The sequence below is a fragment of the Vicugna pacos genome, chromosome 5 (assembly GCF_048564905.1).
Source record: "Vicugna pacos chromosome 5, VicPac4, whole genome shotgun sequence".
Classification (NCBI taxonomy): Eukaryota; Metazoa; Chordata; class Mammalia; order Artiodactyla; family Camelidae; genus Vicugna; species Vicugna pacos.
Genome location: NC_132991.1, coordinates 44,619,414 through 44,645,868, shown reverse-complemented (window position 1 = coordinate 44,645,868; position 26,455 = coordinate 44,619,414). Strand labels below are relative to the sequence as shown.

Here is a 26,455-nt window from a genome sequence, read left to right as displayed (position 1 = left end):
ATAAATACACAAGGTGAGCTCAGACTGGCTCTGGTATTCTGCCCGAGGAAACTGTCCCAAATGTGGCACTGGAAGGGGAAGCCCAAGCCAAGCACAGCACCTGGCTGTTTTGTTAAGGGAGGCAAAGAGCAGAGGGTTGGCTGCTGAAGCAGCTGGAATTTGTATGGCAGGAGACTGGAAGAGAGAGAGGCACAAGGTCCACCAGAGAGTGGCTGCTGCAAGGCTGAGAGCTGAACACAGATTCCAGAGGTTGCAGAGCTGGGAGAAATTGAAGTCCTAGCCCACTCAGAGCAGACAGACCTCATTGAGCCCACAGGCATTCAGTGGGGACCTGAAAGACGAACTGAGATCTCAGGAGGAAGAATTACGCACCAGCAGAGCAAAGGTGGGCAAATTAAAACCTGTGGGCCAAACTCGGCTCACTGTCTTTTCTGTAAATAAAATTGCATTGGAACATAGCTGTGCTCATTTCTTTACATACTGTCTCTTCTGCTTTTGCACTATATTGGCAGAGTTGAGTAGTTGCAATAGAGACCGCAGGGCCCACGTCTAAGGGTTTACTTCCATCAGCTTCCTTTATCTCTCCCATGACTACACTGCTTAATATTTACTATCTGTCCCTTTACAGAACAAGTTTGCTGAACTCTGCACTAGAGCAAGGGCCACACTCTAGGACTAAGAGCAAAACAAAGAGATGCACCCTACCAAAGAATAAAAGTAAGCCTGGCAGAATCAAAAAGATTTGGCAGCAATTTAACTGACTGTCAGAACAAAACTTGACATATTTTAAAGAAAAGCAATATAATCTCTACAAGGTATTATGCCTATGTCGTATATACAATCATGTATCAAGTAACATGTGAAGAATCAGAAAAATGTAACTCATAATCAGGAAAAAAAAAAGCAGTCAATAAAACAGAAACAGACTCTGGGATCAGCCAGATGACAGATTCACAGATAAGGACTTTAAAACAGCTATTACAAATATGTATGTACAAGTACTTAAGGAAAAGATGGACATGAAAAAACAGCTGAGAAATCTCAACAGAGAAATGGACCAAATGTAAATTCTAGAACCCATTAAGTACAATCTATGAAGAAAATTAAAAAGGCTCCTGGCTTTTAGAGGTACATAATGAAAAATCTACAGATGAAATTATATCTGAGATGTAGTTCAAAATAATCCAGCTTGGGGGAGGGGAGGCAGCTGGCAGTAAAGACGAAACAAGAGCCGCTGTAGGTTGATGACTCTTCTAAGTAGGTGATGAGTTATGTCCTGTTCTCTCTACTTCTCTGCATGTTTGAAACTCTCCACATTCAAAAGTGAAAAAAGAAAATCCAATCTCTACAAGAAAAAACTGTTTTAACCGGAAAACAAGATGATGTCCAAATGAAATTCTGCATATATATAATTCTCCTCTCACCTCTGCCAAATTCCCAAAGATATGTAGCATCCACTCTGCATTTTCAAAGATTCCCAAGGCTTGGGGGAAGTAGCCATTTCAAGAAAACTGTGAATATTTATTTAGGCGAATGCCATTCCCTACCCCCTGCCTTTTTCTCTCTCTCTGTGTATGTATGCTATACACTTTGGCACGCATAGAAATATCAGTATTTGATTTCACAGAATTAGAGTATAGTAAATCACTCTATAGCTTGCATTTTCCAAATAATATATGTTGTAGATATCATTCCACGTCAACAAATACAGGTCAGCATCTTTCTTTTTTAAAAAATGATTGCATAGCATTCATCACTGGGGGCCCACATGCCCTGTACTGTGCATTAAAATGTCATAATTTCACTGGGAGACAGGAACTAAGTGCTACAGAAAGCTATTTCAAGCAAAGGGAAAACATAAGAGCTTATATGACTTGATGGACAAGTCTGACTTTAAAGACTTTAGGACCATGATCTGATTGTTAAGTATACCTTAAGCATTGTTAATATGTATGTAGTAACAAGCCATATTATAATAGAGCTGAAAGGTATTTGTTTAAAAATATATCATAGAGCAAAAATCCATTTCCATTCTCTGGCTATAAACATGAATAGTTTAAGTCCCATGAAGCTCCTTATAAACATTAGCATTTTCCAAAACACCCATGGACTGCATCCCAAAGGTTTAATTCTAAGCTGGTTTGATGAAACTGTGGGTACATTTCCCTACAGAAGCTACACAAAATAGTAAGGATCTCAGGTCAGTTGACCAAAGTTTAAAGTGCTTAATTTAGGATGTAAAATAGCCCCTCCCCTAACTGGAGGTTAAATTTTTGAAAAACCACTATGGTAAGAGAATTCTCAGTGGAAGAATCTATGGCCTTAGAGTCACAAGTGAACAGAAGCACTTGTAAGTATTTTTTACATTTGTTAAAATAAAAACAAGAATAATAAAATATTGCAGCCTTATATGCATCTTAAATTCTTGTGAGTATACATAAGTAATGTCCAGTTACCAATCTTTGATCATGGAAATCTTGATTCCTTGTTCCTTTCCTGTATTATAAATTACATAGACATTTTGCTTTGTTGCAAAGTAAAAGAGGTGTGCATAATAAAAGACATTTTTCCCTTGGGTTTGGTCCATTTGAACATTTGATGCTTTTTGTATTTGTTTGCTTTTTAGTACAGTTGGAAAAAAAGTTACTGCCTTGGAAAATAAAAATGCTACCTTCTCAACGTACAAAATTCAAATACTTCAAGTATAAGGAAAGTAAAAATCAGTCCAATCTCACCATCTGGAAATAACAGCTATGAACATTTGGGTGAACATCATTCTAGATATCTCTTTAGAATAAATTCCTAAAAGCAGAATTGTTAGGTAAAAAGTGTATGTGCCTTACTCCTTGATACTCATTGCCATACAGCCTCTGGAAAGGCCAAACTACTTCACACCCTCACCAACTGTGCCTTTCTTAGACTTTCTGCTGGACTTGCCCACAATCTACCCCTCTCCTCTCACTGGCTTCGGTCCCCTCCACATGGATTGTGGAAGGACAGCAGGATAGTGATTACGTCCAAGGGTTTACTTCCATCAGCTTCCTTTATCTCTCCCATGACTACACTGCTTAAGCCTCAAGCCCTTCTCCTTTAGATTTCTTCCCTTCCCCCACCTCAGCCTCCTTTTTCTTATTATCTCTGATAAGTCTGACTCATAATTCAAATTACCTCGAATGAAATTCTCATAATTGCTCACAAAGGCATGCAGAAGTAAAAATGCCTTAAAATAATCTTGGAGGGACAGGGAATATAAGAGAGAGAGAGAGAAAAGTGGAACAAAGTCACTATCCTGTCATATGATGAGAATTGAGATTTTAAGATAAATTATTCCTTAGGCCTACCATATAACTTTTGTGCACAAATATTGCTACAGGAGGTCACATTCAGAAAGATCTTTAATTGAGTTATGAAACTGAGTACTTACTGTATGTACACACTGTGTTTCAGGTTTGGGGCAGACAGAGATGAAGAGAAGAAGAAAAGATTTTTGTCTCTAAGAAGCTCCCATTCTGGCAGAAGAAACAGAGTTGTAAACAAATACTGTTCAGATAAGTGTACATGCTTTGATATAGGGTGGTAAGTGTTGTGATAAAGGTATGCCCTGAGTGCTATGTAAGCAGACTGGGTTAGGTTAGCCTGGGCAGAAGCAAAGACAGCTCCAAAGGAGAGATGGCATTTAAGTGTAGCTTTGAAGGATGAATGGTTTGCTGGGTGAAAAAGGACATTGCAGATAAAGCAATTAAGGAGGCACACAATGATAAACATTTACAGATATATGAGGATAGGAAACTGGTAGGAGGTGAGGCCAAAAAGATAAATTGAGGCCAGACTGAGATGGAGTTATCTTTCCATGCTAAGGGATTCAGACTTTATCTCAGCAATGAAGAGTTCTTAGAAGTTTTTCAGTAGGGAAGCATCATCATCAGATCTGAATTTTAGAAGGACAAACTGGTTGTGGGGAAGAAGATGAACTGGGGTGAAGACCAGTTACAAGGGATGGTGAAGATCATGCAGAAAATTGAAGGGACCCAAGAAACTGGATTTACTGACTCACTGGACATAGATATTGAAGGCAGTGGTGGAGACCAAAAGAACTTAAATGCTTACACTTAGGTACTGACCTGATGGTGAGACTATTCATGGAGACAGAGTTTATATGCAGAGAAGCAGAAGGCATGGAGAACAATATTCATTTCTGCATTGGACCTGCTGAGTTGAAGGGGCCTGTGAGACACCTAGGAAATGATGCCTAACAGAGAGCTGGCACTGAGGCCTCGTGCCCAGTTCCAGGGGATACTGTTCTAAAAAAATCATATAGATTTGCTAGTAAATTTGATTGGTGACAACCAGGAGAGGAAACTGGAATGATGGCTTAAAAGGAATCTGGGGAATACAGTTATTTATAAACCTAATAGAAGAAGAGCGTAGTGAGAGTATGCGGAAATCAGAGAAACAGGAGGCAAGCCTGGAGAGACTGGCTCATAAAAGGAACATGAGTGTAAAGGAGAAAACATGTCCCCTTCTTTGCCTTCCTCATTCCTTCCAATACTCACTGGGCTTAGGGAGTGGTTTCAGGAGCTGGAACAAGGATTCCAGTAAAGCGGGGATTGACAGTGAGAGACTGAGCAAGGGGAGAGTTCCTGGGGCCCCGGGGTAGGGATTACGCATCTGATCTGAGATTTCCTGCCAGTGCTAATACCAAGGAATACTTTTGCCCCTAAAAGGCTCTTGCTACCTTCTCTCTAGGTTCCAAGAGACTAATCTGTCCTTTCAATGTCACTTCATATAGTTTCTACCCAGCCCTTAGCCCATGATAGAGGAGAACACGTATTAACAGCCTCTCAATTCAGTATGCTTTTGAGCCAGGTACTGTGTTTGTTAAGATAGATAAGACACAGTTCCTGCTCAACGAGAGTTAGCAATCTAGTGATGGTGAGAGGAAGCAGGTAACTGCTATATAAAGGGTGTACTGTGAGTAAAGCAACAATATACTGGAGAGTCATGAGAGAAAACTTACACCTTTCTTAAGAGGTTAAAAAATCTCTTCTTCCCATTTTCCAGGGAAGAAAGATATACATAGATGCTGATGATAAATCCTGGCACATAAAGATTTACGATGGATTAATTTACATCAATCAAAAAGGGTGAGAGGAGAGGGTATAGCTCAGTGGTAGAGAGTGTGCTTAGCATGCACGAGGTCCTGGATTCAATCCCCATGTATCTCCGTTAAATAAACAAACAAACCTAATTACCACCCCCAAATGTTATAAAAAATAAAATAAAATAAGGTGAAAGGGAAGAAGAGGAAAGAGGACCCTTCATAAATTTACCCTTTATTTTCAACTCTGGGGGTAGAGAGCAAGTAGTATAGGACAAACTATCTGCAATGTAAAATCAGCTGTGGATAGTCCATAAAGAGCCTTTCCCCACCACTAAATCTCTTTCTGATGACATATTTTCCCTCCCTCCTTCTAGTAAGAATATCCCCCTCTTCTAGTCAGAAGATAACCCTCTTTCTGGGTATAGTGGGATGGGTTACTACAGCCATCTCTATAGCTTTTTCCAAGATTGTCTGAACCACCATTTGTCAAAATCGTCAAGTGAAAAAAAAATATTAATATGTTCTATCTATAATCTGCGAAGAGATTATACACATCTGTATACATATATACGTGTGCATGTAATACATACGTGTGTGTTTTGGTTCCTCCTCTACCTTGACTATCTACCCAGATCCTTTTTCATCATTATGTGCAGTGCACCAAAAAGAAGTCTAAACGCCATTATTTCTTGTCAGAAGAGGAAACAAAAAAGTAACTTGATTGGTAAATAGAATTTGGATTGGAGCCCAGATCTTAAGAGATGTAAATTGGTGTTCTTTTCACAAGGCTGTACTCCACTCTTCCATCCAACCAGTCAGAAACACTGCCTACATCACCTTCCCTTTGCACACTTCTCACCTCAGATCTTCTTGTGGCTCCTTACTCATCTCCACTAACACCGAAATACTAAGGTCTATTCACCTACCAACCTCCCTCCTCTCTAAACACATCTTCCCCTTTACTTTTCACACACACTCATCATACTTGTCCTGTCTCGTTTGAACTTTGTACATGGATTTCTATGAAGAGACCATGCCATGAAGAGCAGAGGAATAAATCATTAAAAAAAAAATCAGTCATGTTGTAATGCCCACTTTGCCTGTTACAATCTGTACAATGTTAGTCATGTTACTTAACACTCTGTCTCATTTTTTCTCATCAGCAAACAGAAAGTAACGCCTAACTGAGTTTTAAAAGGTTCCTAGCATAAGTAAGGTGCTTAACACAGTGTCATGTATTTAAAAGGCACTAAATAAACGGTACCTATTTACTGTGAAAATAATACTTATCTCACAGGACTGTCGTTCCTACACGCTGACACCGAAATAGTCCTTCAAAATATTTTAATTCCCCTCTCCCCCTATTCTTAAAACAACTTCCTACTTCTCACCAACAGAGATTCAGAAACAGGTTCAAGTCCAACAGTCACCTGCAAAAGTACTTGCACATTTACTAAAATCTCACCACTCACGCAAGGATAACACCTACTGAAAGCTTGCCAGGCATAATTTCTCTTCTTAACTTTAAGCCAATGGAAGAGAATAATCACAATTGCAAGTTTCCCCAAAGACATGTTCTATCATGCCACCAGATACAGCAAATACAGGTTGCTTTCCCTGTGTCAACTGGGTGTCCACGCGCATTTCAGTTACCGTAGGCTCGTTGCTCCGCAGCCAGAATAAATAAATTTGCTACACGAATCATAGAACTGACGTGGGGGAAAAAAAACTTCAAACAGTGTCCCATAAATCTCGAGGAGTGACTGCGAATAGATGCCACACAGTGACGTAATCTAGGCGATTGACAAATGAACACGTGTGTGTCTGCTCCTGTGGCAGTATGTCATTGTGTGTGCCCGTGTGTGTCCGCAGAACTGAAAGCACATTCCTGTGCACCGAGACTTGTATCTGAACAAGTCTGAACGCAGACTTGTATCCCTTTGAACCCGGTTGCGTAGCGAGTGAGAGACAGTGCGAACCCCCGCGGGGCTGTCCTCCAGGTGCTTACCTCTACGGATCAGCAGGTGGACGCTTCTGGGCGCCGCCATGTTGGCGTCGGTCACGTGGCCGCGAGCGCTCGCTTCTCGCCCCGCCCCTCCCGCTGGAGCCGTCCAGTCGCCGCCCTGCCGAAGACCCGAGGCGCCAAGGCCGCCCGAGGGGAGCGCGCGTGCGCGTCGGGGGCTGACTGCGGGAGCCCCGGCGGCTGAGCGGCTCCGGCACCGGGGCCAGCAGGGGAAGCCGCGGCCGGCCGAGCGCGCTCCGGCGGCGAGAGGCGGGCTCCAGCCGCGGTTCGCGCGTTCGCTCTGAGCCCCCGCGCCCAGGTGGGATGGAAGAAGCCTGTCAGGTAAGCCTGGCATCCAATATTTGTAGCATCAGCATTTTGGTGCATGGAAACGTAAAGTTGGGAGGAAAAAAATAAAGCACAATTTAGTGTTCCACATAGTACTTTGCATCGTCTGCCACTTTGTTGCAAATTATTTCCCTGGATTCCGTTGAAAGGTAAAATTTGGTTCAAAGTCACCAGCTGCCCCGTTGCTGTCCCAGAATCTACATTACTCAGCAGAGAAAAGAAATAAAACAGGATCTATGTGCAGCTGCAAAATCTATTCTGGGTACCACAGTGGTTATTATCTTCAAGGGACTTCTCTTTCTCCAAGGACACCTCGCGCTCAGCCGTATTAAGTAGTCTTAACCCTAAATTTGACTTTTAAGAATGAGAGGATGACGTCTGCCAATTGCTCTGCCAAACGAGGAAGCCTACGGAAGGCCAATTATGAGTCGAAGTGAGGGAGCTGATGTATCCCTAGTGATGACGGTGCCCATTTTTTTACTAAATTCCCTGTTCTTATCTGCGTTCTGGGGCAGATTTCCATCCTATCATGGACCAGCTATTATCCATTTTGGTAGCCTGGTACCCAGCAAAAAGCCTGATAATCAAGGAATGTCTGGTGAAGGAATTGAACTCTCCGTGGACCCAGTCAAAGCAAGAATGTAACAGTTTCCTGGACTTTACATGCAGTAACGATTGATAAGGATTCTTGGTGAATGTGTGTGATGTCTCCTAATTAATTTTTAAGAATTTAATTTAACTACACACTCAGTGAAAAACCCAGACAATTCAGAAATGAGTAAAGAAAAAATGCTTAAGTCCCCTTCCTCACCTGCTCTACACACCGCAATCCTACTCTTCAGCCAACCACTGTGTGCGTCATTCCATGCCTTTTACAGGCAAATATGTATAAATCTTTTAAGTAGAATCACATACTCACTGTTACAACTTGCTTTTTCCACTCATCAAAAACATCAAATCTCAGAACACTTGGCTAGAGCTCATTAATTTTAATGACTACATAGTCCTGATATTTTTACTTTTAAAGAGAGTGAATTTGGATAGTTCATTAGAGGACACATCTGTTTCTTGGAGACCCAGTTTTGTATGCTTTTGGGTTACCTCAAAAGAAAGAGAGGAAAAAATGTTTTCCACTGAGGTAAATAAGATGTACAAGGATGAGAAAGTACTCTTTCTGGTTATTTCAAGCCCCACCTTTTCAAACACAGGTCAGTTCCAAAGAAAGAGTTTTTTAACTCCTCCGTGTAACTGAAGCCAACAATCTGAGTGTAGAAAAGGAGCCTGAGAGTCAGCAGAGCACAGAGTGTCAGGAATTGTGCAGAGAAAAGAAACCTTGAAGTCCCTAGAGAAATGTCAGAAAGCAGGTAAGCCCAATTTCAAACACATCTGAAACAGAACACATGTTCATGTGATTCAGTTCAGCCAATCCTTGGAAAACAAATGCACGATTTATTCCCCTGCAACTAGAAGGGAAAGGAAAAGGAAACACTGTGAGGACTCAGGTGGCACCCACATAGTGGAATGCAGTGAGGAAATCCCCACTAAGTTCAGCACAGAATGTAGATAGCTAGGATGAGCTAGAAGTAAAGCAGATGTGAACATGCACAGGTGATAGCTTGTCCACTGATCCTTGACTTAGCATCTTTCATCACACCCTTCTGCCATTAGAAAGATTAAGAACTGCCAGCATGTGTCCTCCAAAATCATCCATGTATGATACATATGCATCCTGACCCACAGGATAGAGGGCTAGACCTCTGACATCTAAGATCCCTGGCAATCTAGCATCTGTGATCCTGGGTTTTCAGGGCACTAGATTGCTTTCACTTAGGTGAGTAACCATTACTGACTCACTTCTCTACTCCATTTCTGCCCACTTGTGAAATGAAGGTTCATTATATTGTGGCACTTCACCGATTTGAACTCCCACCATTATTCAGATTGTGTACTTGTGTTTCCTGAATTAAAAGTTGAATGATTTTTCAAAACCAGGGTTCAAGAAATAAAGGATAACTTCTTAATACCTTCAGTTTCTGTGTCCAAAAACTCCTTCTTCAATGTTGAAGTATTTGTATTAATTGTGATCATTGTTTTATAGATTTTTACCTTGGTTTTTAAAAGATCGTGTTATTAGCATCTTTTAAAATCTTTTAATCTTTCATTAAAGAAATAAATCAGAAAGAGATTCTGATATTCTCATTTTTGAAAAGTCAGCTTTTCCTTCTTCCTTCCACATGATATTTTATTATAGACTTATACTACAGAACTTTTTCAAAAGCTGTATATAGTTTGTGATAAAGTTGAAATGATACCAGTTTCTGTAGTGTAGATATTGAATGTTTGTAATTTAAATTCACATTTTAAAATGCTCTGGGGATTATGCTACATGAAATAAATCCCTTTAAAACTAAATTTTGCTTTATAATACATCATCCTGAAACTTGTTTCACAAGTTTAGATTTTTTAAATGCTTACAAAGATTACTTGTAATTCAAGATGCTTAAAAAGTAGACTGTAAAAGAAAGACTAAGGTACTTACATATCTATAGAAGAAAGTTATTACGTATGAATACAAAAGACTAACTGAAATAATGTATTTCCTGCTGGGCACAGGGCAGGTTCTGTGGCCTGCGGTGGGGCTGAGAGGAGGGTAGGGAGGGAAGGGGAGGGGGGAACTGGTGCCCTGGGGCCTGCCTGGCTTCCATGGGGCTTGCCTTTAAGTCAGGTACCTTCATGCCTTCATTCTCCCTTCCTGAACTTGCTCCTCGGTTTTGCCATCTGAATCAGAAAACTTAGCGCTTTGATTTGATTTCAGGAATGTTTCTTAGCATTCTACTCTATGGCTTAAGAAGATTTCCAAAACTACCCTGCAGATTGTTCACTTTTAGTATGAGGAAATACTTTTATTTATTTACACTTTTTAAGTCAAATGAACATTCTTTCTGCATAAACATAATCTGCTTGTATAACAGGGACCTGTCTCAGTAGCTGATTGGACTCCTGGAAAGTTAGGGTCCAGCTTCAAATGATTGTATGTTCAGGCAGAAAGTTTCTAGGGCATTCTCTTAGCCAGCTTGCTGGCAGAATATCATTTCCTGTTATTTCCTATACCAGTCACTTGATACAACAATGGATGTGTTACTGGATAATCCTGGGGGAACCTTAGAGAAAATGTGTCAGTGCTCTGTGTTTTTTTGAGGAAAAGTAATGTCATATTCGAGGCAGTTGTGAGAAATCGAGGGACTTTCTCCTCACGGCTTGTGCCCCGTTTCCTTCATCTCTAGCAGTGCCAGGAAGCCAGGAGGCAGGGGAAGGGGGATTTAATTGTAGGTGACCCTCCTGCCCCTCCTATTTTTGATTTGTATAATGACATTTTTCTGGCCCTTATAATTGCTAGGCAAAGGAAACTTTTAAGTCCCACCCCCTTCTAACAAGATTGCCCTACGTGAGCCCCTTCTTGCATTGAAAGTCTGAAGATTTCATGGATGTACAGCCATTTATAAACCTAATCCAAGTGGGCTCAGCTAATAGCCTGTTGCGCCCTCCTGAGCAGCCTGCAGTGTAATTAAGCAGAGTAGAATGCGACCGGAGAGGGCTAACTTAGCTGTAGAGTAAGACCAAAACTTTGTCCCATGGGAGTTGTTGCTCTCAGGCCTGGTCTGGCCTGCATTCATTTCAAGCTGGTCCAGCCTGTTGGCTTGAAAGATATGGGAGATTTGTAAGCAGAAATAGTGCTTCAGCCTAACAGCCTGTCCATTGTTGGAGCAGCAGCCCACTTGGTATGGTGGCAGGGGCCAAGGAGGGAAGGTATGGGAAGGCTGCAAGAAAGAGAATACGGGTGGTCGCAGACCTTACTCACTGATGCATCTGAGTTTTATCTTTTTATTTTTTAATTTTAAACATTGAGGTATAATTGATTTATGATATCATTAGTTGCAAGGGCACAACATAATGATTCAAATTTTTTATAGACTATACTCCATTTATAGTTATTAGAAAAGATTGGCTGTATTCCCTGTGCGGTACAATATACCCTTGTAGCTTATTTATTTTGTAAATAGTTTTGTGCCTTTTAACCTCCTACCCCTCTCTTGCCCCGCCCCACTTCCGTCTCCTCATTGGTGACCACTAGTTTGTTCTCCATATCTGTCAGTCTCCTTTTTGTTATACTCACTAGTTTGTTGTATGTTTTAGATTCCAAATATAAGATAAAACATACAGGATTTGCCTTTGTCTGATTTATTTCACTAAGCATAATATCCTCCCGGTCCACCCATTGTTACAAATGACAAATTTTCATTATTTTTATGACTAAATAGTATTCCATTGTATATATATATGCTGCATCTTCTTTATCCATTTATCTGTTGATGGACACTTAGGTTGCTTCCTATCTTGTCAATTATAAATAATGCTGCTATGAACATTGGGGTGCTTGTATCATTTTGGATTAATGTTTTGGTTTTCTTTGGGTATATACCCAGGAGTGAATTGCTGGGTCATATGGTAGTTTTGTTTTTGGTTTTCTGAGGAAACTCCACACTGTCTTCCACAGTGGCTGCTGAGTTTTATCTTGAGGGACAAGGCTTCCTAGACCTCATTTCTTAAAACCGGCTCTGAGGGAAGTTGGGTTAAAGCAGAAGTGTGTATTCATCACATGAAATCTAAATAAAAATGTGTACCGTTATCTACTACCATCTATTCTCAATTAGTAATCCCTGGAAAAGTAGCACCCACTTACACACCCTGGAGAACGAAGAATTCTATGCAGAGTAACGAAGAAAGGAAAAGATTTCCAAGAGAATTTAGTGATTAATCAATCAATCAATAAAAACTGAAGTGCCTACTCTAGGCTCCAAGGAGATATGATATTATTTTTGTTCTTAAGAAACTAATTGGAAAGTTGAGACTAACATGCTCACAAAATTGTCCATAAAGAAAGAAGAAATACCCTTGAGACTATAAGCCCCATAGGAGCAACACCACGTGTAGGGGTCACAGATTTTGGCTATCCCTGGCTGCCAAGAACTGAGGAAAATGCTGAATTCTAATTATGTAAATTCCCAGGAAATTGCACCTGTTTAAAATCCTTCCTGCAAAGATGAAGGTGAAAGGGAAATAATGCTTCCTTTAGCATCTCAAATCCACATTTGTAAAAGAAGAGAAAGGAAAAGAAAATGCTCTCGATCTCATTGTTAGAACTTTTTAAAAGTCTGTTTTGATTTTTCCTTTTTGTTTACACATGTATGTAATATGTGCTCTTTAAAAACATATAAAAATACTGAAATATGAAATATAGAAAGTAGAAGCCTCCCAGAAAAGCTCTCTCTGTGTAATCACTGTTAACGAGTTGATGTGTATTCATCTAGGGCTCTTTTCTATGCATATACCATTTGCTGAGCTTTCTAAGGGAAGGGACCTATTTTTACCATGACCAGTCACACATGTATATAGAATAAAAGACAGCAGATTAGGCAAACCACATGCAAGAGGACAGGAATGCACAGTATTACCGATGTTTTTGTTGCTGTCTACTGTGCACTCTCTTTTCCTTCTGCCTTCACTCTGCCCTTGTTTCTCTTCCAGTATTTCCACTCTTTTATAAGATTATTCTTTTTATTGTTCTGTTTCCCTTTCCCTCCTGAAATGATGCTACAGTCCTGGTTACTTTCTCATATTTTTCCATCTTTGCTTATTCTTTGGCTGGATTTATGGTTCTGTGTTTGCTGTAGTGTGTCTGAGTAAAAACATACGGTCCTGGAGGATTGTGTGAGACCAGTCCATATAGAAAGCAGTGGGACTGTTAAGATCAGAGGTTGAGAATATTTGTGATTTTGATATTTCTTACCTATAAGCATGAAACAGTGTTCCGTGGTCAGTGAACAGTTGTACAGAATATACTGCAGTAAGAATCTCTAAAGTGGAGATTATGAAATAATAAGGGATTTAATAATAGAAAAAGAAAACTAGGTTTGTGTGTCCCTTTCTTCTCTCCCACGCTTCGCCTCCACTCCCCAAACTGGCTGACAAACTAAGCAGAAACGCACCACTGCTTAAATGCATTTCTTAACTTCTTCTCCTTGCCTCTCACTCAACAAATTCTATATTCAAGACGGAAGCTGTTGAAACAAACAAGGGGGCAGATGCTGCCTCGACCTCTCTTCCCATTGAGCTGAGCTCCTCTGTGCTTGCCCCATCCACTTTAACCCAGAGAATAACCTGTCTGGAGAGCATTCTCCTCATCTGAAGCACACACAAGCATCCCCGCGTTTTCCTTTACTGGAGAAAGGATAAAGGAAGAAAGGCGGCAGCTGCTTTAGCAGCAGACAGCACACAAGCCTCACTGTGGTGGCCCCACAGCCTTCACAAAGAGGGATTCAGAGAGCTAGGCAAACAGACTGCACAGCCCAGTACTTGCGCACAGATTCACCTGTCAATATTACTAATTAAAAATCTAAAGAACTGTCCAGGTGAACTGAGAGTCTAACCAAAGCATGTTTTTCAAATGGTCTTTTATAAAGTTGGAAGAGGGAGAGTACAGTTGAAGAACTGGAGAGGGCTTCAAAATCATCTAATCCGACTCGAACTCTACCCCTGCCCATTTTACGGTAAAGCTAGCGAGGCCCAGAAAGGTCGTAGGAGAGAAGATTCATCCCTTTTCTGTGGACATTATAACCCTGGAGGTCTTAAAGAATATTTTTATAAGACATTTACAAGGCATTTCTTGTGGCATTTTACACACAACATCTCTTTAGATATTCATGAAAACACATTACACTCTCATTGCATTATATTTCTCCACGGGGTTAATGAAAAGCCACCCAAATTATGACAAGAAAAATATCAAAGCTTCAGTTTTACATTCAGGGTCTGTTGATTCATAGAACCAGGATATTGTAGATGGGGACAATTTGCTTTTGGTAGCCAAATAAAGTGCACAGTAAACTATGTTTCCTTTGAGAATCATTTCCAAAGAAAATAATTGTTTTTTTAAAAAAATTATTTTAAAGAAAGCTCTTCACTGTCTTTTCTTTTGGCAAATTCTGATTTGTGGAAGTCACGCTGAGCAGTCTCACTGTTTAAAGGTGCCACCTGCCTGCTTCAGGTAAGCATACTTAAAATTTCCTTGGTTTACAGTTGTATTTTATTTGACAGTTATATGGTGCTTCAGTTGCTGAACAATATAGTAATATTATTTAAACAAAATTTTATATCAAGGTAACAAATATATAGTTTTAAAAAACATGCAATTATAACAAAGTTTACAGGGTGAAGGTATAGCTCAGTGGTAGAGCACTTGCTTAGCATGCATGAGTTCCTGGGTTCAATCCCCAGTACCTCCATTAAAAAAATAAACAATCCTAATTACCTCCCCTCAAAATAAAAAAAAAAAATTAAAAAGCAAACAAAAACAAAACAAAATAACAAAGTTTACAATCTGCCTCCCATTGTAGACAGTCTGGTCCCCAGTCTGACCAGACTCAACCAATTTGAAATGTTTTTGTTTCTAGTTAACTGCTCAAAGCCATGCCAACTACAGTTGACTTTCTTGTACACTTCTTCTTTCTGGATTCGTAATTTCTTATTCTGTTGGACCTATTACTTTTGTAGACATGTTATCTGTTGCCATCTTCAGATTTCTTTTTATTGGAATCAGATTAGTTTTACTGTTTCTTGTACTCTACATCTTACATGCTCTTTGATTTCACCTTCGTGCTGCTGAAATAGATCTACAAACAACTTCATCAGAAATTGTGTGAAGTAAGTTTTCTGCATTCTTAGATTTCCAAAACTACCTTTCTTTTGCTCTCACTCTTCAATATAGGATTGAGTATAGGATTCTACATTCAAAATACTTTTCCTTCAGAACTTTGAAGACATTCTTCCATTATCCTTTAGCATGAAGTCTAATGCTGCTTAAATTTCCCCTCCTCTCCCATTACCTGTTTGCCCCCTGAAAGCATTTAGCATCTTTATTTTATGCTCAGTGTTTTGAAATTTAATAATTTAGCCTATATATGGATCTTTTTAGGTAAGTGGTATAGTGGTAAAGAATGCAAGTCAATTGTGGCAACTCACAGCAATAAACAATGAGACAATGAAATTATGTATGTTCATGTGTAACTGAAAAATTGTGCTCTACACTGGAAATTGACACCACATTGTAAACTGACTATAACTCAGTAAAAAAAAAATTAAAAAAAATGCAAGTCACTTATACTGCTTAGGCTGAAGTCCTGTCTCTGTCACCTACTAGCTGCGGGACCTTGGGTGAAATCCTCTTTCCACGTCACTGGAGGAGGATGCCAAGTGTGCCTCTGAAGGTTGTTGTGAGAACTGAGATGACCATTCCAGGTACTTAGCAGATAGTAAGTGCTCCTTAAATGATGACTTAATCTTGCTCAACCTTTGGTGCACTCTTCTAATTTGAAGATTAATTTCTTGAACTCTGAGGGATTATCCTCCCTTTCTTTGATAATGTCTGTTTGCTTTTCCTCTCTGAAACAAAAATAAGCTGGCTATCAGATTTCCCACATTGATTTCTCTTTTCACTCCTACTTTCTCTTTTTGATGTTCTGGGGAATTTCCTCAACTGTATACCCCATGTTTCTCCTGCTCGAATTATAACAGTCATTTAAAATTTCTAAGAACTCTTTCTTATTCATTGTTCCTTTTTCATAGTATTGCTTTTGTTTCATATATGCAGTGTCTTTTCTTCCCAATTTTTATTTTGAAAACTTAAAAAACATAAAGGTTGAATCAGTGAACATCTGTATATCCCTTCCACCTAGATTCAGTAGTTAAAAAATTTTGTCACGTTTGCTTTATTCCTATTTACGTACATACGTCTGTGTGTGTGTGTATATACATATGATATGCCGCCTAAACAAACATACTTTTTTTCTGGACCATTTGAATATAAGTTGCAGATGTCACCACTCTGCTCCTAAATACTTCATCATGTAGCTTCTAGGAATAAAGATACTCTTCTACACAATCACAGTACCATTGTCACAGCTATGCAAATTAACAAATTCCATATCATCTCATATAGAGTCCATATTCAGATTTCTCTATTGTCTCAAATGTGTGCAAAACCTACCAAAATGTAAAATGTTCATACCTTTTCACTCAGCAGTTCCATCACTGTCTTGCATACATACTCCTGTGTGCACAAATGGGGTAGAGATAAGCACGTTCCCTGCAGCACTGCTTCTAAGAGCAGACAATAGGAAACAGCCTGAATGTCTGTTCATTTAGTATTGGGTTAAACACATTGAAACCAAACTATGGACTATCAGACAGCTGTTTAGAATCAAGGTGTTTAGAACTGAAGTGTTCAGGTATGTACCAATAAAGATGAGTTATATTTAACTGGAAAAGATTCCAAGTACTGCATGTAGTGTATCACCGTTTGTGTTCAAACAAAAAATTACAGATGTTTGCAAACTGGTAATTAACTCTGAGGGACAAAAGAGAAACTGGTAAAAGTAATTGCCTCTGGAGAAGTGAATTGGGTGACTGGGTAGGGAGGGCAGTTTACTTCTCATCAAATACTCTTACTCGTTTTGAGTTTTGTACTACGTCCATGTTACATAATGAAAAATAGTGCTTAGAGTAGATGAATATTTAATCCCATATAGCACTAGTTCTTAACCCAGGGTGATTTTTGCCCCCCAGAGGACATGTGGCAATGTCTGGAAACATGTTTGGTTGTTACAGCTGGAGGTGGAGGTAGTGCTACTGGCATCTAATGGGTAGAAGCCAGGGATGCTGTTAACCAGCCAATACACAGGTCAGCCTGGCACAATGAAGAGCAATCAGGCCCAAAATGTTAATAATGCTAAGTTTGAGAAACCCCACTGTAGAGCAATTCTGGATGACGAGGTTTGAGAAGAGCTAAGCAAGGCAAAAGGAGTGAACAAGAAGAAAGTCACGTCTATATGCCCAAGCGTTCAAATAACTGTGCCATTAAGATAATTCCTATTTCTAGCTGTGAAGGATGGTTGGAGAAGTCCAATGTGCTCTTGTTTGCATAGTTTATTCCAAACTATGGTATATTGGTACAGTATCAAGCTTCTCTAACCTTAGTTCCTGTTAATAATTTTAACTGTTGTAAACAGTGAAATAGCCACTTTAAGAATGAGGTCAGACTAAACATGATTTCTAAGGCTTTCACCTGATACTTGCACATGTAAACACAGCACATGTACAAGAATATGCATGTGCTGCAGCTCTGTTAGCAATGAGAAATACTGGAAACAGCATAAATAATAGTATTGTTGTTGGTAGAGTAACTTCTGGTATATCCATATAATGGATACCTTGCAGCCATAGGTCTAATGATCTCCAAGCTATGACGTTTAAAAAGCAAGTTTGAGAACAGTGTATGTGGGAGGTCACCATCTGTACATATGATATATAAAAGATATACATGCATGTATCTGTGAGACATACGCCAGGTATCAGAAAGTGATTGTTTCTGGAGGATTGGGGCAAGGAGATTTTCACTGTATGCCCTTTTGCATTTTTGTACTCTGTGCATACTACTTATATACATCAGGAATGCTCTAAATCAGTGAGTAAATGCACTGTATAACTCCACTGCAACACATAATACAAGGAGAATGAAATATGTATTATAATAAAGATGTAAAGAGACATGTGGAAACACAGAAAAGTTGCAGATGTTGGAAAGTTGAAAATGTTAAGAGGAAATGAGGAATTTCAAGCCATACTTCAGGTGAGGCACGAGTAATTTCAGTCATTACAAATAAACATCCTTTTTCCTAATACCTGCTCCACTAAGGTAATAAAGACAAGAGGACAGTTGGGGTATCTATCTAGAGACTAGGGCAAACATGGAAGTGGAGGTATTTCCCATGGGAGATGAAGAAAAGCCCCTCTTAGGAAGAGCCTACTGGGCTGGGATGCTTAAGACTTGGTTGGCCTATTTGATGGAAGATGAGACGGGGGAGTGGAAGTCAGGAGCCCAGGGTATAGTCCTGGCTTTGCCACTAATTCATAGTGTGACTTTAAGCAAGTGAACCTCTGGATCTGTTGTCCATCTATAAAAAGAGAGTGTATATCCCAAAAGACAAATTTAAAAAAATTAAATAGGTGATTCCTGTCAGGGAAAAAATTTCACAAAAACGGAAAAATATCCAGCCTTCCCATTAAGCAAGAGGAATATAAATTTGAGATTTTATACCTGTTGAGACAAAAACAAAATCAACATCCCATACCATTGAAATTCTGTTAAAACCAGTACACATGTTTGTATCTGTTAGTAATTCACAAAGCATTCTAGAAAATATGGCATGTTTATGTAACTGAGCCATACAGATATTCCCACCCTTTGACTCAGTAACTGCATTTCCCAGGAATTTATCTTAAGGAAACAGTTAACAGATATAAAAATACATATACATAAAGACATTAATTCATTTTAATGTTGTCTGTAATAATAAAAAAAAACCCTAGGTAAATGTTAAATACGGACACATCAACATGAAATATTACACATCTATAAGAAGCATTTTGAACACTAGATATGTTTAAAAAAATGCTACTATGTTCAATGTATATAGAGGTAATATACAAATGTAATTTCATTAGAATGAAGAACTATGGGTACTTTATATTTAATCAGTATTTAATATTCTTAAACTGGCTTTTAAATTCTAATAAAAAGAACTTAAGAATAAATTTGAGGAATTAAATCATTTGATCTGTGAGGTCTATGATTCTAGTAATTCTCTGATATAGCACTGAGGGCTTTGCTGTGAGCTTTCCTCTAGTAGGCAAGTATGACAGTGGATCAGATAAATCTTCAGAATAGACAAGATTGCAGTGCAGCAGAGGCCCCTGCAATTTGGAAATAATCAGGGACATATAGTGGGTTTTTTTTTCCTTTTACACATAAACTAACTCATATATATACTTTGAATTTTGTGTGATTTATAAAAATAGTTTTAGACATAGACTACATCTACACCCACATCTGAGTATAAAAGTATAAGAGGGATGAGAAAAGATGTGAGAAGGATAAGCACAGATCTCAGGACAGGGAAGGAGTCTTGAGATAATTCTAGTACAACCTCATTTTACAGATGAAAAACACTGATGCTTAGCAAGGAAACATGATACTACATGTAGAGAAAATGCGATTTGGAGAAAATAGGGAAAAAATTAAAAGTGGGGGAGAAGAGAGGGGAAAAGGTAAAAGAAGCAAGTACATAGTCACGTGTATGTGGATGATAAAAGGGATGATGGCTACCACCAGAGGGTGAAAAAGTGACCACTAAGCCCATGGTCCTATACATCTATCTTGGTATCTAATTACCCTGTACAAGGTGCAGAGCTATCAAACTTCTACTCTTTTAACTCAAAGTGAAGGCATAGGCTTTCAAGCCTCACAGATCAATGCTAAAAGAGATCTTTAACCATGAACTGAACATAGAACATTGTTTAAGAAAAAAAGTACAGCAATTGGTATCACATTGGCTTTTTCTGATTTTTATAAAAAAAAATAAAGATTCTTTAGATTATACTGATTTTCCTCCCTCAGAACTCATTTTAAAGTATCAATTGTGAATTTCAATAAAAATTTTTAAATCTGCTAATTTACATGGAAAACAAAATCTTTAGTTTCAGAAAGACTTTGAACTGGTTCATTCTATCTGTACAAGTTATGTACATAAATGCACTCTCAGAAATTAGCAAGTCTTATCTCTGTATATAAGCTTCTGAGATGAGAGTATCTGAAGCTTTTGCAACACCCCCACTTTAAGGGGATGGCTTTAGTGCCTTTGGGATGCTGCTAGCCACAGTTATTTTGTGTCCAGGCATTACTTTGCTTCTCCTATGTTTGACAGATTTTACTGATGGAAAGCTGATCTAAGGACAAGATAGTGCTTGTCTAAGCTGGGATTTTGCCTTGAGCACTGAACAAATCAGATTTTAAAAGTAAAGTTCAACTTACATATCATTTTTGATGTTATACAATACCTGGCTTACTGGCACACATTAAAAAATCAAGTTTTTACTTTTAATGATTCTGTAACCAGCAACTTATTTAACTCTACTTCAATAAAGTAAGACTATGTTAAGCAATTATTTTGGTTTTTTTTCCTTTTTGGACTTTGACATCTTAGTAACCTTACAGCAAATCTTAACAGATACATACCTCGTTTTACACAAGATATATTTCAACAGTGGTATGTAAGTTGGATTTATGTAAACTGATTTCTATCTTAGCTTACATTATCATTATTTATAAAATATTTACAGTAACTTTTAAATTATCTTGAGTTAATATTTGATGCCAAACATTTAGGTGTTAGGCTATATCTAGTTTCCCTTCCCTCTCTTATCCACCCTACCCCCAACAAGCGGTTAACAGGAGCTTATTTAAAACAAAACAAATCTATATTAGGAATATTACCTATTTAGAAAAATCACATAGGAAAAGCAAGATTATCAGGAAGATCTTAAAGAAATGTGTTTTAAAGGTGCCAGATATAAAAGCGTAGAAGCAAAGCATGGGAGGAAAAATAGTAAAAGTTTAAAACCTGAAGTTTTTCAACAGGACTGAAAAAGTTTATCATAAGTATTTAAGAATCATATCAGCACACACTAACATATCACAACTAAGCATTTATTATACTGTTTAAGAAGGGAAGCAATTGCAGTGGTATTTCAGAAGCTGTATCTTTTTTTAAATGTAATATATGCTCATAGACTCTAAACAGTATTTTAAAATATACAATCTCTCCAAAAGAAAATATTCAACTAAAGATAGATAACTTTTAATGTAAGTAAAATGTTACAAGATTTTAAAATTAAAAGCATCTGATTTTTCACAACACATGTACAGAAATTCAGAAACTTCCTGTACAGAGACGTGTAATCTTTACTCTTGAGCGAGGCGTTCAATAACACGTCGATAATCTTCCACAAGTTCCTGAAAGCTTTCTTCCAGCTGTTCATGTTGCATGCTTATCTCTATTTGGTTCATCTGGTTTGTCAGCTCTTCTGGTCTAAGACATTTCCTCATTTTAGCAAGATCTCTCTGTTTTTTCTAAGCAACAAACACAATTACTGGTTAGACTAAGAAAGCTGAAACATTTCTTTATATTAGAATTTTAAGTCTCCAATGTTAAAAGTAATAGTAGAAGGAATATGCCCAAATTTGTCCTATACAGTTTTTTCTTAAGGATGCCTAAACATAATGTTAATCATGAATTACAAACCCTCTAAAAGGAGGGTTCCAGAAGACATGGAATTTCTGTCAACTGATGGTAAATACAGATCTATGACTAATAGCCCCCTCTCCAAAGCATAATAAAGAACTGGCTAGTGTAGAAACTCAAATATTTCTTTAACAAATAAAATATATTAACTGAAGAGAAACAACTGAGATTAAGTGCTATTATTTCATCTCACTATTTAATGATTAATTAATTACATTACTTTTAATTTCAAGCTGGCTGCTTCTGCCACTATGCTCATTTCTGAGTTTCCTTACCCAGTGATGTATTTACGGACCACATGTTGATTTTAAAATAAACTGTTGGAAGTTTCAGAAAGATAAGCCAAAAATTGTCCCACTTTAAAAAACATTAACTAGAGTTTACTGAGTCACTACTATCCAGACATACATTTATCTTATTAAACCTTTCTTTTTTTTTAAACCATTCGCCATTTTACTGCGAAGGAGACCACCAGGCTCAGCAGTCTGCACCATGCTGAGGAGCTGCTAACAACTTTTAGGCAGGACACTGTGTCAGGACAGTACTGTGTTAGTAATGCTGAGGATGGATGGGACTGAAGGGCCAAGTTAGCAGCTACTGCAAGAATTCAAGCAAGAGATGATGGAAGCCTGGACCAAACCAGTAGCAGCAGAAATGGAGGGGACAGGACAGATTAAGGAAAGAACACACTGGGTGATGTGGGGAAAGAAGAATGAAGAATGACTCCAAGATTCCTGGATGGGTGACAATACTGCATTATATAAAACACTTTAATATATGACACTTTCATACATTTTGGATAAACTGCTTTAGATCCTATCAATCCTCTTTTATTAAAGTATGTAACAAGGAGCTACCTTTACATAGAGATCAGAAATCCTATGCATTAACTCATGTGATGCTAGTGACTCCATGAGATAGGCACTATAATTTTCTTCAATTAATAAAGAAAAAAAAAAAGATACAGGAGTTAAATAACTTGTCACAGAGGTAATAAGCTGAGAAGCCAGGATTCAACCCCTAACAATCTGGCTGGAAGTCTATATTCTAACTATCTAACTGCTTTTCAAAAGACAATTAAAAAACAAAACAAAACCCTAAAAACAGTATCTTCAATCCATCCTAAAAACTAATAAATGTCCCTTAAAGGAAACCCTAATGATTTTGGAATATAGACCAATCTGTCATGATTACTACTTAAAAAGGTCAAAATTAAGCTAAACTTATAATCACACAAACATTTTAAAAACAAGGTAACAACAATAAAGTTTGGAAATAAGCCTTTACTGAATTAAGCTACTTGACAGTACAAAAAAATTAGGCTGATACTGGATCTAATTTGGTAGAGCTAAGTAAAAGACATTGCTACGATTATAATCAGAAAGAAAAAAACTTGATTACTATTAGACGCCCCGCTAAAGCAGTGCCAGTCAAACTTAAACGTGCATACAGATCACCTTGTTAAAACGCAGATTCTGATTCAGCACGTCTGAGGTGGGGTGAGATTCAGCAGTTTTAACAAGCTCCCAAGGTGATGTTAATGTTGCTGATCTACTGACCACACTTTGAATATTAGTTCTGGAGAACTGATGAAAATTCAGATTTATTGCTCCTAACGCCTGGAAGGGCAGTACATTCCGTACTCTTCAATCATGTAGATAAATGTTTTGTTTCTGCTGTAAAAGTAATTTTTTATGCCAAGAGGCATGACTGCACTATATAAGAGCATCTAACTTAAGGAAATGCTCAGGAACTAAAGGTTAATGCATCCAAAAAATTATCATGGTATGTGACAAGAATATAATCTACTTTTCTAAATTGCTAACTAGTTACATTTATTATTTATTAAATAATTAGATTTTTATTTAAATCTATTAAATAATTAGATAATTATTTATTAAATAATCTAACCCCATTGTTTGAATATGCCTCTAATCATAATAAATTCTTACATACAATAGAACCGTCATATTAATTCATAACTATTTCTTACCAATTTTGTTCCAAATAACCTGTAGAATGACTCGTGTGTGTTTTAAATTATGCTGTTTTTAAATATCTAAGAGCACTAACTTCCCCAATTTATCTCCCCTTTCCTTACCACCTTCAGTTTCTTCACTGCCAGTTTTTTTCACATGGATTTCAGAATTCATCTCTATTATAATTTTTATTGGCATGGCAATACATCTATGAATTAAATTTAAGAGCTCTAAGTACCTAGGAATAAAAAATACATATACTAGCTTTATGGGAAAAATACAAAACTATATATAAAAGTTCCTCATAAGCATGTAAACTATGGCTCAATTAAAAAAATAACTTACTTGAGCTATTTGTTATATTAACTTTAATATTCCCCAAACTGGATATGTACACCACTTTGTATATGTGTGACATGTTACAAATTAATCTTTTAAAGAATGTGTTTAAAAAAACTAAAAAAAAAAAAAACCCAAAAAAACTGATTTGGGGAACACCCCCATCTAGCAAAGTGACATACATTGATTGAGAGTACAAATGAAACACTGAAAAACAGGACTCCTTAAGACTGGAACAGAACTTTTATAGGCTTCAGAATAATTTTCTCCCTCCAAAAACAAAAACTTAATTCCTTCATATATTAGGGCTGTTGATAACTTTTAATTAATGCAGACAAATTAATTAAAGATGGTATTAGTGTCAATTTAACATTTGGCTTTAACGTGTAAAATGTGTTAAAGTTCCAGAAAACAATCCTTTCTTCTTGTCTGGTTTTCACAGTTTCCAAGAGGGCTTAAAAAATAATTTTAAAAATGCCACCACCTGTAAGGGCTCTTTAATTTTCATCTGCTGAACTAGTCTCTTTTGTGAAGTGCAGAGATAAGGTTCTTTTGTAACAATTCAAAAATAATAATGGTGTGGGGGCATATGAAGAGTCCTAGAACGTCTCAAAAGATATCTTTAAAAACATGTACACTGTATTGCATTGCTTTCTCTTCAGTTCCTCTCTATGGAAATATTTCCATTTTACAGATGAGAAGCCCAATACCCAGATGTTAGTAAGTGTTGACAGTCACACAATTTGTAAAAGGTAGAACCAGACCTTAAAACTGAGTTTTCTGATTCCAAATCCAATGATACTATATAGCAATGATTCTAAATTTTATATTTGTAAACCAAGTATGAATTAAAATATGCTCATGAAACAATATAAAAACTTTAATGCTAAAAAAACCAGCTACACCAACTTTTCTTTTTTTAGCCAAATTGTTCACATATATCTTTTTTTTGAACACCTGAAAATTACTTCTGTACTAGAGACACAGTTTCTTGTTGTGCTTTAAAAAATGATTCTAGTTGATACAGGTTATTTTTATTCCTTCTTGGTACTGATACAAATGAATTATCAGTGTTCAAAGAACTTTTAAAGTAAGGTACAAGTACTTTTAATATCCACCCAGAAAATTTCTTGGGGTGGTGGGTGTAGCTCAGTGGCAAGAGTGCATGCCTAGCATACACAGGGTCCTGGGTTCAATCCCCAGTACCTCTACTAAATAAATAAACAAATAAATCTAATTATCGCCCTCCCCAAACAAACAAAAAAATTGCTTAGTGGGACAGTATGATTAAGCTGATATGGAAATTTGATCCCTCAAAAAAGGCAGCACAGAATTAGTGGATTCTGCTATCAATAAATAATTTCATACCTCAGTAGTAACTTAATGACAATCAAAATTATACTTTCTTTTCATAAAATGTATTCAATTAAAAATGTAAATTCTAAACTCCAAACTTTTCCCATTAGGCATACATTATAAAGACCTTAAAAAAAATTCTAAGCCACATTCAATATTAAGCAATTTTACTTCATTCTTAAATATAATTTTGCATTTGAGAATGCTGACAGCACAACAAAGTATGAGTATCAGCGTGGAATGACAAACTAGAGAAAAGCATCTGCATATATTCAATAAAGAAATCTTATCACTTCTCTCATGCCTATAGGGCATTCGACTATTTCAAGGCTTTTACAAAGTTTGTGGTATATTTTCTACCATGTTGTGGCTATCAACCCAAAGTTGGGGAGAGGGACTCTCAAGCTTTATTGGTTTTCTCAATGGGATAGAATACCAGAAACTAAACTCATTAAAATGTGCATACTATAAATAGGGTTTGAGCAAGTATCTGAAGAATCTGTAATTTGTATATGAGCTTTGGTGCAATGATGGTGATACCCATCTTGGCTGTTAAGAATCTAAGGAGTTTAATAACCAGTTTTTGGTTGTCTTTTAGATAAGGTGAACTTGCTGGACAGGTATGGATACTTAACAATAATATAAACAATCATTATCATTCTTTACGAGTAGACAATACTTGCTTTTATGAACTTATCCATTATTTGCATAACTTCATGACTACTATTTACACTTAGAATTCATCATCTATCATTTGCTGTAGCTGCCTATATAAAATCTCACAAGTATCTAAGATGCACAATTCAATACATTTTTTTACTTTCCTAAAACAGTTTTAATACTCTTAAATGTTGTCATGATAATGTCTACTTATACTGTCCTATCTGCCCAAATTTCACCATAAAGAAATTTTCTAGCTAACTAGTATTACTTAAAGATCAAACTCTTTGGAAAGCACCATCTACCAATTTTCTGATGTTTCTGAATTGGTAAGCATAGGAATTGATAAACAGAATAAAATGTTACTTCAGACAGTTTTTGGGAAGAGTCCATTATAATTTATTACAACCTATTA

General features: G+C 37.5%; 2 protein-coding genes across 3 annotated transcripts in view; both read right to left on the bottom strand.

Moving 5' to 3' along the window:
* Positions 1–7,569, bottom strand: part of METAP1D (methionyl aminopeptidase type 1D, mitochondrial) — a 75,813-nt gene extending 68,244 nt beyond the window's left edge. The window contains 3 exon segments of the mRNA XM_006220482.3: positions 7,110–7,197; positions 7,200–7,514; positions 7,516–7,569. Coding sequence (XP_006220544.2) covers positions 7,110–7,197; positions 7,200–7,514; positions 7,516–7,554 — 442 coding nt within the window. The 5' untranslated portion in view covers positions 7,555–7,569.
* A 13,526-nt stretch (positions 7,570–21,095) lies between these two features.
* The window catches only part of HAT1 (histone acetyltransferase 1), a 48,573-nt gene continuing 43,213 nt past the window's right edge, over positions 21,096–26,455 (bottom strand). For both annotated transcript variants that reach the window (XM_006213946.4, XM_072961155.1), the window contains exon 11: positions 21,096–21,534. In XM_006213946.4, the coding sequence (XP_006214008.1) occupies positions 21,367–21,534 (168 nt within the window). In that variant the 3' untranslated portion in view covers positions 21,096–21,366. The remainder of the gene's footprint in view (positions 21,535–26,455) is intronic.